Here is a 16,247-nt window from a genome sequence, read left to right on the forward strand (position 1 = left end):
CACATAAAGTATTCTTCGTTGGCTGGGGCTTTTGTTTTTTGTGTTACAATTTTCAGTATATTACTTTATTATCTTCTAGACTATAAGATTTTAGAAAATATTTTAAATTATTTTGTTTTATTTTTTATCACGATGTGTGTTTTGCTTGCATGTGTGTCTGTGTACTGCATGCATGCTTGTTGCCTGTAGAGGCCAGAAGAGGGCATCAGTTTCCCTGGAACTGAAATTACATGTGGGTGGTGAGAATGACTCTCGCAGTTTTCAGTGGTTGTCTGAGCATTTGAAGAAATAGCCACCTTTTCTAGACTTTTGGGAATGGCTTCAGAAATGAAATGCCTTCACTGTGTGGGTTGAGGAGAAACATTGTGACACCATGTTTAGTGTCTAGTATGTGACAGAAAGAACATGATGTCTTGGTTCAGGAATTTGGGGTTTGCAACATCTACAATATGTGGTCCTTTGTTCTGCAAGGGATATGGTGGCAGAGGGGCATCGTGGCATCCTCAGGGTAGCTGTGACAAGAAGCTGACACAGCAGATATGGAGACAGTTGTTGAACATCTAACTAACTGTAGGAACATATGTGGTGACAAGGATTGGGGTAGGGCCAACTGTGGATATGTAGGTAGGGTGTGTCTATGTGTATAAGGTTGGTAGTACGAAATATCCCATTATAAATAATGACATTGTGCACCCATTTGGTGCATGGAAGCCAGCTACAGAGGTTAAGCCAGTTGTCCATATATGATACCAGTAGGGCTCAAGGTGGCAGCATGGATGCAGGGAAATGTAGGAACTAGCCACCAGTACAAGCACAGTAGTGGTTAAAGTGATGGAGTGGTGCAGCTGGGCTAGTTGTGTACATTTGTGTCACTACAAGGGTTGGCTGTGAGCACACGAGCCAATTGGTATTGATGGCAGGGTTAGTGGCTCCATAGACACCTATAGCTAGAGGCATCAGAGCTTACAATACATACATTTGTGGCTAGGGGACCAGCTGTAGGAGTGAGCATGACGGTAGGGGTTCATGATGGGAGTTGAGGCAGGCAGGCTTGCACATGACTACACGAGACAGCTGCAGGCACATGTTTAGCTGAGAGCCCTGGTAACAGGAGTTGGGGCTAGCTGCTCATGGGCACACGGCTACTGGATTATTCACCAGTGCCTATGTCACGGTCAGCATATGCTTGCAGTGGACACACAGGTCATTTGCTTATGACCCAGTGGCTGAATGGGTGTCTGGTTGGGTGCCCCTGGAGGATGAATCTAGGTTATCTCCTCAAGAGAGGAAGAAGAGGAGTAGTGGCTCCAATGCCTGGAGGCTGAAAAAGTGAAAAACTATGGCTTCCTTTGGGGTTAAAAGACGGATCTATTTCTTCTGTGCTTTTGTTGGATTGCTATGTGGTGAATGGTGTTGTCATCCACCAGGCCAAACGCTGCAGGGTGCATGACAATGAAAGTTACAGGGACTGTGCAGAAGTTGACAAGAGGGTGGTGGAGTTGCCCAGTGAAGGCTGCTGGTGTTCTCTCCAGAGCAGGCCACTGGAGATCGTGGTGATTTCTGCTACATGCCTGACACTGCGAGCCCCTCGACATGTAATTTATTTCCAGATATTGCCTGATATCTTGGTTACATTGGCCTCCCCAGTGATCTGGGTGGGATGAGGCTGAGGTAAGCCGTGTGGAAACTGTTCTGAAAGACTAGGGAAGTTGGTTGTTCAGCATGCTCTGCTTTTTGTGGTGTGTGTGTGTGTGTGTGTGTGTGTGTGTGAGAGAGAGAGAGAGAGAGAGAGAGAGAGAGAGAGAGAGAGAGAGAGGGGGGAATTTTTAAGAGAGGGAATCTCTCCCTGTGCTGGGCACTGCTAGTCTGGGGGATGGGATGATTCAGATAAAATGAAACAGATGTTCTTAACTCAATTTTTGTGTATTTATTCTCAATATTTCTTTCGTTGTCTTGTAATTTCTTAATTCAAGCCCAAGTTGTCCTAGACTAGCTTATTTCATTTGTGCATGGCTATGTACTTGCTCTTTGTTGGGTGGGCAAACCTACGATCTCCTTCTCTGCCCCCTTGCCGATTTCTCTGTACCCTGTTTATGAACCTAAACTCCTATTGCATCTGTTTCTTTCCATTATTATCGAGGAAGAGGTGTGTAATGGGAAGCCCCAAGTGCCAACAGTATGACAATGTAGGAAAGTCTCCCTGCCTTAGGTCTCAATTTCTCCACTTGTCTAATGAAAATAGGGATCCAGGTTCTGCCTATCCCAGAGAGGCTGGCCTAGACCCAGCAGATGTAGCCTGTATGCCACATGATATAGATCTAGAACTTTCCAAGATGATGGTAAAAACCTCACTTCATAGTTATATGCTCATCATCTCAGCCCAGATTTCATGGAGAGTGACTAAAGCCCATGGCCACAGCCACAGGGACAAATATCTAATGGCCTTAGACAGCAGCATTACTTAGCGCTGCTTATGTGGCGAGCCATCTCAACACACTCCCACCTGGCTGCAAAACCCCACAATGAGTTTGGAACTGATACAATTGTTTTGGAACTGCCAAGGTTTCACATGGAAGGAGGTCAAGGGACTACAGGTGAAAGAGGTTGAGAAGGTACAGGAGGTCATTCAGACTCCACCTGGTGTCTTTCACCCTTCCTGCTTCTGTGTTTCTTCCTTCCCTCTCCCCCCGTAAGCAAAGAGCCTGGCAAGTTGAAGAATAAGGAACATCTGCTTTAGATGTGGGATGAAGACCATGGAGAACCTCGTGGTCAAGGAAGGCACCTGAGATTCAGCAGTACTTTCCATGACGGGCTCATACACAAAGAACTTGAAGTGATGGTGAAGGGTCCACTGGGAAGCTCATGAAAATGGGAGCTGCCTAGGTCCTTTCTTCATTACTTAGATAGCTGCTTTTGTAAATGTCTCTGCTGGGAGCCCACACTCTCTAGAAGTGCCAACTCTCCTCACCATCTTATATTGTAAACCAAAGTTGGAGGCCAAGGCCTGGCAAAAGCCCATTACTCACTTTTAATGAGACAGCCAGGGAAATAAATTGGCATATGTTAGTGAAATGGCTCATCAAGGTGAGTAATTATCTTCATGACTGGGGCAGTTTACCCTCAGATGAAAGAATTTGCATCTCATCTTTTCCTTGTTCTTGAAAACAAGAACCAGGAGGCCAAGTGGAGCTTGGCCACTCATCACAGATGTCTCCACTCTTGCTATTTACCATGTGCTTGTCATGCCCCAAATTCCAAAGCTTTTGTGGGGAAAGACTGAACAGTTGATGACAGGCAAATAGATACCTACATCCTAGAGGAGAAAAACACAACATTTCTTTTGTATTGTGTGGTGTGTGTGTGTGTGTGTGTGTGTGTGTGTGTGTGTGTGTGTGTGTGTGCGCGTGTGCGCGTGCACGCATGCATGCAAAAGGTACAGGTCAGTCTTTCACAGGGCTTGGCTTGCTGGAGAAGCTGTGAGGGAGTGGTTCTGGAAGTTTCTACAAGTATAGCTTATCTTCACATCAGTATTCCCATCCTCCCTTCCCTGTGCACCAATCCCCTGCCCCATACAATTAGCATTTAATCATGCCCAGATGGGTAACTCTTAGTCCCATGTCTTTTAGCCTTCTGTTGTAATAGTCAGGTAGATCATCTGGGAAGCTACTTGAAAGTGGAGATGAAGGTGTTCCCTTCCTCTGTGGACTCTAGTATTGTTCTTAGGATGCAGAAGATTATATCACAGGGCAAGTTTCCTTCTGGTCTCAATATCATGAAGCATTCCTAAAGATGTAGGCACATATGACTAATTTGTTTCCCCTGTAGATGTTGGGTAGCAAGATTCTCAAGCCTAGTTTGCAGTGTCACTCCAGTTTTCAGCATTCTTTATACATACTTTCACTTTTCATGGCCCCTTGATTCTTTTTTGTTTTTCCTTCCTCGTTACTTGTTAAGTTCCATGAGGGCGAACCTGTCTATCTTGAATTCCATTCTAGCTCCATTTGGAGTCCATCATCAAACCTAACACTTAGTTACAGAATGCTTTGGGTCTTGCAATTTTGCATCTTTCTGTGCTACTTAAATGTTATCTGAAACAAAGTGGGGGATAATAAATAGACACTCACACAACTCACTCTAAAAAAGAGCAATGCACTCAGCAATGTACTTGATTTCATTACAATCAAGTTAGAGTCCAAGTGGATTGAGTTGATTGGATCTCTGGCTGTGTGTACACTATAATAAGATTCATATTGATGGTGATGAGAAATGTCCAAATGGCTTTATGGGACCATTTTCAGTTCAATTCAAACTGGGAGGAAGGCTCTGCTATGGTTGAAATTCTCAAAGGGGATGTTGGAAAATGTTTTAGAGATTCCTTTAAAAAAAAGTTATAGTTGGAAGGTGGCTTAAAATTCCCAATTCTGTTAGTATATCTTTGCTTGGAAGCAGAAAGCAGATTGTTGTGGTGGTGATTGGAGGTATGGGTTCATGTTATAACTGATCATATTGAGAGATATCCGGATATGGGCAAGGTGATGATGAGGCTCACATCTGGATAATAAATAATTACTCCAGGAAACCATCTTTGTTTGGAATACAAATGTATGAGACTATGAGTTCTCCAGATCATATTCAATGAGGTTCCTTGAACTTCCTGGAAGTAGTTTAGACTTAGCAAGATTCTAATCATAAATGAGCCATCACCTCAACTGCATAATTGGGTCATGATGCCTAGATAAAAAGTTCCAAGGGAGGTACCACTGTCAAGTACATTTGGGGCCCTCCTGGCCTCCAGAGCAAGGATAGTGAATTAGCTTTCCTCACTGTACTGGGATCTTCTCAGGACACTCACCATTTCTGTCAATGGCAAAAGGCACATCTGTTGTGACAATTTCATAGTTGCAAATCTGGCTGTACTGAGGGGAGCAGTCCTCATCAATGGCTTCTACCTGCAGGATGCTGTCATAGATCTTGCCCTCTGTGACGATGGCCTTGTAGGCTGGCTCTTTGAAGGTGGGAGCAAACTCATTGACATCCTTCACCTGGATGTGGACCACAGCCCTGGAGCACAAATCAGAAAGAAGAAATGATGGTAAAGAAGGAATCACACCATATGTTGTGGGACATTGATCCAACCCAAGGCCATGAGAGTGAAGAGGTGTCAAGGCTTCCAGGGCAGTTGTTGCACAAGCACCTCTGTCTTCCCTCCCTTGGGGAACCAACCACCTACCTTTTCTTGCCTTGAGGCTGAGCAAGGCTGCCCTTCCCATTCTTTATCATTCCCTATTGCCTACTTCAGGCTACAGATTCCCTTCCCATCTTCTCCATTTTCCCTATTTCCTTCATCTATTCACTCATTCCCCCACTCAGTAACAAGTCAAACAGCTCTGACATTGTGTTATGCTCTGAGCCAAAGTCAACGCGGAGAGAGCAGAGTTGAGATGTGGTAAGTCATATGTGACTGAGAGAAGCAAAGAGCTTTGCAGAAATGAAGAGAAAAGTTTAGACTGGACATGAGCTGAGGGGTTGGCTTAGGAAATTCTTCTTGGAGGAAGCACTGCTTTCACTTCGTCCTGGAGGTGGCCTAGGAGTCTCTTCCAGAGAAGAAACGCAGCAACAGTCTTCCCAGGGTAGAAATCGGCTATGTAAATACTCTGGGGGCACTCACTATCACTACCTTGGCCACAGGGTCTTTTCCCAATGTGACCATTTATAACACGAGTCCGACCACCACTACTAATCACTACCACACAACCAACTTCCTGCTCCTAGTCAAAGCGATGCTAATGGGATTGGGAGTTTTAAACCATCTTCCAGCCATACCTCTGGTGTGTCTCATAGATGGATGTATTAAGAGAAACAATTTATAAATAGAATAAATGGAGGTAGGTGGCCAAGGGCAGTAGGGGAAGACAGGTAGCTCACTTGTGTGACTTCTTCCAGGCTGCCTCCCGGGGTCCCACACCACAGTCATAAGCCTGGATGATGAAGGTGTACTCCTTCTGCAGCTCACAGTCAATGGGACTCTTGGCACGAAGCCGGCCCTCTCCAGATGTCTTATTGAGCACCACAGCCTCAAAGGGCAACTCTTGTCCGTGGATCTTGAATGCACAGATTTCCCCTGCAGAAGAAGAGAGTATAGTTAGGGTGAATACTGGGAATCTCCAGGCTGAAAACAGTGCCTCTACTGAGCCAGATCCACAAGCCCCAAACTTCTACACCCATTTCCTCCACACACTCAGAATCCTCTAGACTTGGCCACTACAGATCAGCCCTACACGCTCATTACATAGAGAACAAAATGGATGTGTTTCCTGCATGGGGGTGTTACCCAGCTGATGCTTGTGTAGTCTTTGTATGGGGAGTGATTTTTCTCAGTTTCTTAGTCTTCCTGGCAGATTTTCCCTTGCCCTTTGCCCAGTCTTGCATCAAGGACTTGCTAACAGTCGAAAGACAAAGGATGGTTGATGGAAAGAATTGAAGGCCAAAGATTTGCCCGGTCCATTGTCTTATGACAACATCTTCAATGCTTGAAAGTATTGTCTATGGGCTGGCAGCATCAATGACTAGAAGATGATTAGAAACAGGGTCTTAGGTCCTACCAGACCTGTGCCAGAGCCTTTATTCATCTTAAATATGAACATTGCTTTTCTGTGCCTTTCACTCCGGTTTATAATACCATACTGTTGCAGCTGAATCTCCCTCCCCCTGCCCTCCTCCATTATGTCTCTCTCTACCCCTCCACACAGTGGGGGTAGGCAATTCTGTCTTTTGAAACAGTGGGAGTGAGTCTCTATGAGTTCAAGATTCCCCATGGAGCTTGAACAGCTAACTTCTTAAAGAGCAGAACATGTTGTGAAATTAATGCATTTTGCCCTTTCAGCTGGGTTAATGTTCATTATAACAGTTTCTCTGCATCAAAATTATAAGGCCATGAGAATCTTCTTTTTTCCTCTATTTGTGAATATTTATTTCTTGAACTCTGACTATAAAGCCAGCCCTGTAGGAAATGTTTTGAGATGTGCTGAAAATTTGAGATGTGTTCTCTTATGGTATTGAGAGCACTTGTAGACTTTAGGAAATGGTGCCTAGCTGTATGCTAGCATTCAGAGATGGGCAGGAAAGCCCATCTGTAGACTACTGAAGTATGGAGTCCATATATCTGGGTTCAAATTCCAAGTGCATTATGTATGAGAGATAAGATGGTCCAGGGGTGGAATCCAGACATCCAGAGTAGATGTCTGAGATGCCTCACCCTTGGTCTGACATTGCTTCAGGTATATGCCTGGACCAGGGAGAGGCATGTGAACTGCCTGATGTGCCTATGAGAATTTGCTTTGATGGTGACAGAGGCACTGGCTTGTCTCACTCTAGCCCAGACCCTGTCTAGCTGTTGATAGGAGCTGACAATTCGAGGCAAAGGAATAATGTGATTGATTGCATGCCTGCTTTGGGCAATGATCTTTGTATCTAGGCAATCTTATTTGACCTTCATAACAAACCTACAAGGCAGTTGTTCTATACAAGCTTATACAAATCATTATTGTCCTTTTGTTGGGCCCTACTATTTAGTCCACGATGGTCTGGAACTCACAAGCCTCCTACCTTAGCCTCCTAAATGCTGAGATTATAGATCTTCATGATTTAAACTTACACAAATTAGAAAAAGGAGGAGGAGGTGGAGACACAAAAAGAGGATGAGGGAGAAGAGGAGGATGATGATAATGAGGTTACTTGCTCAATGTCACCAAGGTAAACTTGGGCATTAAACACACGTATGGCTGGCTTGTAAACGCACATGTGTTCTACTGTACCACTCTATCTCCTAAGAATACTAAGATGTCTAAAGTGCCCCCCAGGGATGCCTGTGGGAATGATTCATATTCTAATTCAAGTGTGGCTGAGTCCCTCATTTTCCATAGAGACAGCATGCCCCGATCTCTTTCTAACAATGTTTTCTAAGATGTTCAATCAATACCAATCTTACCCGTGGGCTTCTGCTTCTCTTATTATTTGTTTAATCTTCAATTTCATTATGAACATTCCACTTTCACTACCACTTTTTCCTGGCTGTTTCTCAAATATAGATATACAATAATGGATAAAATAGGATGTGGGGCAGGCTCTAACAGGAACATATGTACCCATTAACAGCTGCTACCCAAGGTTCACTGGACATCTCAGCACTGCCCATTCTGCCAAGGATAACTCTAGCCTTTAGGACAGAAGAACAGGTTTTACCTGATCCTTGAGTTTAATTCCTACTCTGAATTAGCTAGTGTGCCCTGTGATTCTGTCCCAAGATCAGTACCTCTCTGTGACAATGTTACCAGTGTCCTCAAACTGGTTGTGGGGCATTCTCGGGAGTGCCCAACCACCATCATGATTATAAAACTAATCAGAGCATTTCATTCTGAAGAGCCAAGTTAGACCTAAAATAGATGAGGGTAATTTTCTGCTGGAAACATCTGATCACAACCAAAGTAGTTCACAAGAGTCAGCAATCCTTAAGAAGTAAAGAGGGAGGAGGGAGGGAAAGGACACAGAGGAGACCCCAGGGGGAGACAGGAGAAGTAAACTTTTGGGTTACATATTTCCATCTTGCTTAGTTCAGTGTAATTCAGTGGAACTAGCATTTTGGAGGACCAACTACTATGGTTTGCATATGAAGTGACCCTCCCCTCAAGACTCATTTATTGTAGGCTTGATTATCATTGGTGCGTTCATAACTGAATGGGCTGTTAAAAGTCAGAATCTAGCTACACAAAGTAGGTCAGTGGTAGTGTACTTGTGAAGAGTAGAGCTTGTCCTGCCTTCCCCTTTTCTCTCTTGTTCTCCTTCCTGTCTGCCGTAAGGTGAGCAGCTTTGTTCTAACAAGTGTTCCCACCACAGTTCTCAGTCTCACCTCAGGCCTAAGGCAACAGGGCCAAGGGTCCACACATTGAGTTCTCTGACACAATAAACTATAACAAACCATTTCTTTTCAGGAATTTTGTTAAAGTGACAGAAAGCTGATGATCACATCAAATAAACCCTCAACATTGCACTACACTAGAAACACAAGGATGGATGACTCGGGTACCTTCAAACATAAGGATCAGGGGTTATCAAGCAGCTCTTGGGTTGGAGAAAGGACTGACTCCAAACGGACCAGCTCAGAGACCACTTAGTGTTCACCCCTCAGACTGAAACAGAATTTGGTCCCTTTTGAACATAACTTAGATAACTTCATATCACACTAAATATCAAGTCTTTTTACTGAAAACTTAGGCTCTGGTTGCACAAACATTTTCTTGATAGATAATCCATCCATTCACACAGTAAATATTTATCAGGAACTAATATTTATCAGTTCATCCGTGAAACAGTGGTGAACACAACCAGCCCCAGCTATGGTCCACACGCTACTACTTGCAGGAAAATAAGCAGTCAGATAGCCACATCCCTAGATGAGGAACAGGGAGTAAGTACCACACACACACTGAAGAAGAGATGCAGAGTTCAGATCTGGCGGGACATACGGGGCATGCTTGCCTAAGCATGTGAAGGCCATGCGGAGACTGCTGGAGGAGACGAGGAGGCACAAGACTACTGCAATGACATCTTGCTTCAGGCAGAAGGGACCTTCAATAGGAAGGGGCTGGGTGAGTCCAACACTGGTGGGTCCAGTGTGGCAGGACTGAAACTATAGTAGGACCAGCTTCTTGAGTGTGTGATGTGAGAACCCACAGGGCTCTGTGGTCAGAAAAGCACTGGACTCCAGGTAGATGTTTGTTTAAACTGGTGCTGCTGAGGCTGGGGAGACGGCTCCAGGGTTAAAGACAGTGTGTGTGCTCTGCTGTCATAAAGACCTGAGTTTGATTCCCCAGGACCCATGTAAAAAGACAGGCATGTCTATTCCTACCTGTTACATAGCACTGAGGAGGAGAGACAGATTCTGAGAGTCTCCATGTGCTCACACACAGGCACATGGGGCACACGCACCACACACAGAGACATCATGCACACAAACTAGTGCTACTTAATAGAGAAAAGGGTTTTCATTTTTCTTTGGTTAGAACTGTATCAACTAGAAACATTAACATACCACATATTGGAGAAAAAAAGTCAACAGAAAGATCCAGGGTGGAATTTTGGAATAAAGATGCTTACACCAGCTCTCAGCATCAATATTTGATACATTGGGTCACCTTGGTCTAGAGTTTGTTACTAATAAAGGTTTTCATGGGAGGATGAAGCACTTAAAAGAAAAACAAATCAGATCAAATGGTCTCTGAATAAAAACATCACTATCAAAATCTTGCTTTCCAACAGGCTGTGAGTGTGTGAGAGGAGAGAGGAGAGAGAGAGAGAGAGAGAGAGAGAGAGAGAGAGAGAGAGAGAGAGAGGAGAGGAGAGGAGAGAGGGGAGAGAGAAATAGAGGAGAGAGAGAGGAGAGAGAGGAGAGGAGAGAGAGAGAGAGAGAGAGAGAGAGAGAGAGAGAGCGAGAGCTGGTGTGGCAGAAACAGTGTATGTCACATACAGATTAGCAGATTAGCTGAGGTCACAAAGCCTCTGGGTGCCATCCCCTACCCACTGTGGGTAGGCTTCATCACAAATGCCCTCGAGGGTGTGACCAGAAGGAACAGCCATAGGTCTGGGGTGGAGAATGCTGGCTTCCGCCCTCCCAGCTACTCTTCGTGGTGCACAATTGCCTTCTCTTCCTCAGTAAGGCATTCCCCAGACTCAGCAGAAATTGGTATTGCTGTCTCTCCCACTGTCAAAAGTTTCTGAGAAAAATGTCTTTAAATTGATTTTCTTTATTTTTTTTAAGATTCATTTTATATGTACAACTCTTTTGCCTGAATGCATGTATGCTGGGTACTCACAGAACTCAGAAGAGGCCATCTGATCCCTGAAACAGGAATTACAGATTCTTGTGAGTCATCACGTGAGCACGGGGATCGAACTTGGTCCTCTGCAAGAACAAGTGCTCTCTAAACTGTTGACCCATCTCTCCAGCCCTCTAAATTGGTTTTCAAAGAATATCTTGAAAGCACAACTCTTACACTTGAACAACTATGTTGATTCTATATCTTTCAGATGAGGAGACTGAGTTTGGGAGGGGTCATGGAGCTCCTCAGAGGTCACTTTGACTGTATGGATTCTAATGTCCATGTGTGCATTTAGTGCCAGCACCCATCAACCCAAGCATGGCACTTGTCACCCAGTCACTGGGATGTTCCAGCACAAAGCTTAGTATGTAGACATCTCCCAAGGTTCTTTCCAGGGCACCACAAGGGCACAGCAGCATCCTATTAACACTAAGATGGTATCTTACTTTTCACTATGCTGAGCTTTGTGGTGTTGATGTACAGGCAATGGGAAATAAAGATGTGGGGGCTGAGTAGTGCCTGGCTGCGTTCACCACAGCATCCTCATAGTTAAAAAAGCAAGCCAGTTAATATCAGCAGAGAATGACTTTAGTTCCTCAGTAAATGGTATTGATCTTATTGAATTTGTTAGTCTAAACCCTTGGGTTCATACTTTCTTCTTGTTACCACTGTTTTGAGACAGGGTCTCATTCTATTCCCCAGGCTAAGCTCAAGCTTGTGATCCTCCTGCCTCAGCCTTCTGGGGGCGGGCATTGTAAGCATATACCACCACACATAGCTGACTTCATGTCCTTCAGTGTTCCATGTGATGTAATTGGAAGTGTGGTTAAAGCCCTGGCACAGCAGGTGTAGTGTCTGAAAAGCTGTGAGAAAGGTAACTTGTGAGCAAAGCAGAGACTTTACAGAACATCTTTTTTTCACTTGAACGAATAGCAGACAGGAACACTGGGTCCATGAAATGAAAGTGTTGGTAATGTTAAAATTTGAGTTTTTGGCTTTTGAAAACTTATGTCTGCTGTAGTTAGTTTAACAATCTTGGGCAGTGATAACCAATGTGACCTTTTGATACCTCATCATGAAAGGTTTCTAATTTTGAAAGATGCCATTTAACAGGATAGGTAATATCTGTAAAGGACCAATGAAGAGTGTTACATGGTTATATATGGTAAAAATTCAAAGTACAAGACATATCAATGGCTTTTTTTGTTGTTTGTTGAGACAGGGTTTCTCTGTGCGACATCCCCGGCTGTCCTGGAACTTGCTCTGTAGACAAGGCTGGCCTCGAACTCAGAGATTCACCTGCCTCTGCCTTCAAAGTTCTGGGACTAAAGTCATGTACCACTGCCACCTGGCTCAAATCAATGGCTTTTCATGTAACAGTGTGCATTGGGCTGAGTGCCTGGGTTTCTCTAATTTCGTATTGGAAACCCAACCCTAAGAATAATCATATTAGAAGGAGTGTCTTTGGGAATCAGTTGTTCTGGTCATGTCTTCAGCTCTTGCATAAGATTCTGGGGGTCATGTCTGTAAGGTGATCACTGACTTTGCCCTTAAGACCACAACTTGCCTGGATAGACAACTCCAGGGAGACAGCTTGCCTCTTCTGCTGTGGGCACTTACAGTGAGAAGATGCCACTGAAGAAGAAACTGTCCCTCATCAGACAGATTCTTTTAGGGTTGTGATCTTATTAGACACCCCAACCTCCATAGCTGTGAGAAATACATTTCTGCTTTTTAAAATTCCACTCTGGGTTATTTTGTTGTAGCATCCTGTATGGACCAAGACACCTTGTATGATAGAAGTATAGATTTAATTTCACTTTCTGTATTTGTCTCTTAAGAAGCTACAAGAGGACTTCAGCTGTATGCAAACAAGAATGTCTACAGTTATCAGAAAAGATTACTAAAGCACTTCCCCCTTTCTTACTGCATAAATCACTTTTCTAATTGTTGTATTTTCTTCACATATTCCAGCCTACATAACCTAATAGTGTGCAGAACCAGGTTTAGGGATCTAGATACTTCTGTTAAGCTGGATAATGGAGAGGTTGCAAAACCATTGGCAATGCTATTTACTATAATTTGCTTTGGAAAATATATTTGTCAAATCATGTTATTTATGGCAACATGCAATGAGTTTATTATTGCTATTTTAAATAAATGACTGCACATTTCAGCGTGTTTCAGATTTAATTTTTAATTGAATAAATATTGATCGATGACCCACATAAAAGAAAGTGCTTCAGGGCATTAATAGTATTCGAGAACATAAAGAGGTCATGAGAACAAAATTCTTGGGAACTCCCATTCTTACCATTTCCCAGATGTAGCTGTCACATAGTTCATGGGGTCACATCCTGTTCCTAGTGTTGCAACTCTGACCCCAAACCCCGCAGAGACCTTAGAGACTCAGATTGCATCTCACATATGGGTCACTGGCAGAATTTTATATCCATACAGTAAGGTGCTGGGGGGCAGGAACATCAATTCTCCTTCCTGTGAATCTAGGACCAGTCAGGTTGGGTCGGAACCTTAGCTCTGAGGCTGACAGCTTCGTGGTCTTGCCCGAGTCCCTTTCTGCTCTGCTCGCTTCTTCATCTCTAATATGAGGTTATATTAATAGCAGTGACCACACAGAGTTGTTGGAGGGTTTAGTGACTTGATATATGCAAAACATTTCATGTCTGGCCTGGAGTTAAGTGTCACTGTTTTCTGTGACCTCTGTCATTATATAAAACAAAACACAGGATTTTGGCCAAATCCCTCTTCCTGCTTGAAAACCAAAGAGAGTGAATGGGCAGATCACGTAGCTATCAGAAATAATTCCAGTGAACGCCGCACATGCCATCAAAACAACCTGACAAGGTAGAGCATCTTGCAGCAATTGGCTGCACTTCTTTTCCCTCCAGAATGTCACTAGCTAATAACAGTACCTTTGGCTTTACATAGCATCAGTACTGTGCCATACGGGAGCTCAGAGTGTAGTTGGATTGGACTTTACTATTTTTGCTTATCGGAGTGACTGGGTTTGCTCACAGCCTTTTTGGACAAAGTTAAGGGAACTAAATATGTTGCCCTAAGCATTCTATTCTTCCATCTCCATCCTAATGGCTGTATTGTCCCCCTGAGAAATTGCATCACAAACACAAAGGCAGTCTTAGAGTGAACATCTGTCCAGGTCCATACTTCCAATAAAGGAAAAGATGGGTCTTAGAAACTCCCTCCTCCAGATGGGGGAGTTCCCCCTTGAGTTTGATAGCTTACTGTCAGCAACATACTCTGTGCTCCCTAGCACCCACTTGGCACTGCATAGTCCGAGGGTTGAGTACAGGCTTTCAAGTATATATTTACAGTCACCGTAAGTATAATGAAAGGACAAATGCTAATTACATCCCAGGGTAATCATGCCCAGCATATCAAATTAGAGCTGAACTTAGAAATAAGTTTATGCTCAAATAAAGTGACCGGAAGCCTTCCTATTTCAGATTAAAAATTTATGACCACCCAGGAGTAGAAAATTAAAGGGAAAGGTGTATGAGATTGTCAATGTGGGTGCCCCCTCCCAGATAGGGGCATGGGGAGTTGCTCAGACAGACCAAGTACTGAGTCTTTCTCTGCTCCCCCTGGATGTATGACCTTGCATGGTTCCTAGGCTACTCTTCTTTACAGACAGGAGTATCAACCACGCCTCATCCTGAAAGTACCATGAGGCCAAGGCTGCAATGCCACACTCAGTGTGCAACTGGGGAAGTAAGAAGGTCACTCAGCTTTTTAGTACAATTATAGTAAAATCTGCTTTCTGGCCGGGAAGCACTTAGATGCATATTGTCACCTTACCTCAATTCCCAATAGAAGCTCAAGTGGGTAGGTTGACTGTCACTGTTTATAGCTTTCTTTCTGCCAAGGACTAAGCAAAGCAAAAACATATTCTTTAATTGAGGAGCCATTTTTCTAAAGTTTTGTGCTGACATCAATGCCACACCCCACACCCTCTTTTTTTAAGCCTCATATAGCACAGCTATACATTCCCGAGAAACAGAAGACAAGGCATTTTTCCTCCTTGGCAGTGTCTATTGAACAAATAAATGATGCAACAGCTTATATATATTCTGGAGATGTGGAAAGATCCCACAGCTCAGACAGCCATTATCAGGTCAAGAAAAACCTGAGCAGAGGTTGAGTGGTCATTTGGTCTGCCTCACACCCAGTTATTCTGCAGTTGAAGGGCTTCCAGTACACAAAAGCATACTGTACATATTCTTACAGAAAACTGTTCCTGGGTAAAAAGAATACAGCATAACAGAAATGAAGGGTAATGATTTTTAGAGATCATGGCTGCTCACATCTATTGGGTTTTTACTGTGGGTTGGGGGCTTAGGAAGGTGGTGAGAACAGCCTGCATTTCTGTGCATTAACCTGCCTGGCTGGAGATAGGAGGCTTGGAAGGAACAGAAGTCAGCAGCCCTGTCTCTGCAGACAGAGTAGGCAGGTAGGCAGGCAAAGGTACCCTGCAGGGCCTACTGCCAAAGCATCAGCACTGTGGTGTGTGTGTGTGTGTGTGTGTGTGTGTGTGTGTGTGTGTGTGTGTGTGCATTCAGACATGGTTGCCTGTGTCAGAGTGCCACCTCAGAGGACACTGTGGCTGCAGAAAAGGAGTTTCAGACTCAACAGCTTTGTAAACACAAAATCCTGGCCTGTGGTCCCAGGCATGTCTCCATGACATGCTTCAGGGTTTCTATTCCAAGACATTGCATGTATGCCTTGAGGCAGGTGAGCCTAGGCTCAGACTCTGACTTGTCATCTTTAGAACCTCAGAAGGAGTGCTGCTCCCCTCCATTTCCCCATCTGCATGATGGAAAGCAAATTGCCTTCCTCCTGTGGAACCCCACATTGTAATTAAAACTCTTGTGTTTTTTAAGCTAAGAACTAGTGAGAAATGGCAGGACCTGGGCTCAGCGCTTTGTGTGAAACTCTCTAATTTAATCCCCAAGGCAGTTGTCACTTTCTGGCTTTAGAAAGGCAGCAGAAGGTGACAACAAAACAGACACAGGCCCTTCTCCAATTTCACCATGTGCTCTTACCCGAATCACGGGTGCACTGCTTTTGGCTGCCTCGCTGGGATCTGGAGGGCCTACCAGTACAGCCAGGTGTCATGGAGCAGAGACAGTAGAAGAAACAATGAAATGACACTGAATGGGATAGAGGCTGAGAATGTAATGGTTACATTCTTGATACCTGCCAAAAGATTTTAAAACCCGAGTATCTCAAAAAAGCGTAGTTTCAGAGTCCAATTACAAAATTGAGAAAACTATTTTTTCCACTGTCAAAACAGAACGGATCATGTTGAGTAAGGTGGGGAGTCTTGCTGTAAGA

General features: G+C 44.0%; 1 protein-coding gene across 1 annotated transcript in view; it reads right to left on the reverse strand.

The window, feature by feature from the left end:
• The window catches only part of Clstn2 (calsyntenin 2), a 570,502-nt gene that overhangs the window by 125,561 nt on the left and 428,694 nt on the right, over positions 1-16,247 (reverse strand). The window contains exons 3-4 of the mRNA XM_035443875.1: positions 5,926-6,121; positions 4,853-5,061 (exon numbers count right to left, since the gene is read on the reverse strand). Coding sequence (XP_035299766.1) covers positions 4,853-5,061; positions 5,926-6,121 — 405 coding nt within the window. The remainder of the gene's footprint in view (positions 1-4,852; positions 5,062-5,925; positions 6,122-16,247) is intronic.

The sequence above is a fragment of the Cricetulus griseus genome, chromosome 4 (genome assembly GCF_003668045.3).
Source record: "Cricetulus griseus strain 17A/GY chromosome 4, alternate assembly CriGri-PICRH-1.0, whole genome shotgun sequence".
Classification (NCBI taxonomy): Eukaryota; Metazoa; Chordata; class Mammalia; order Rodentia; family Cricetidae; genus Cricetulus; species Cricetulus griseus.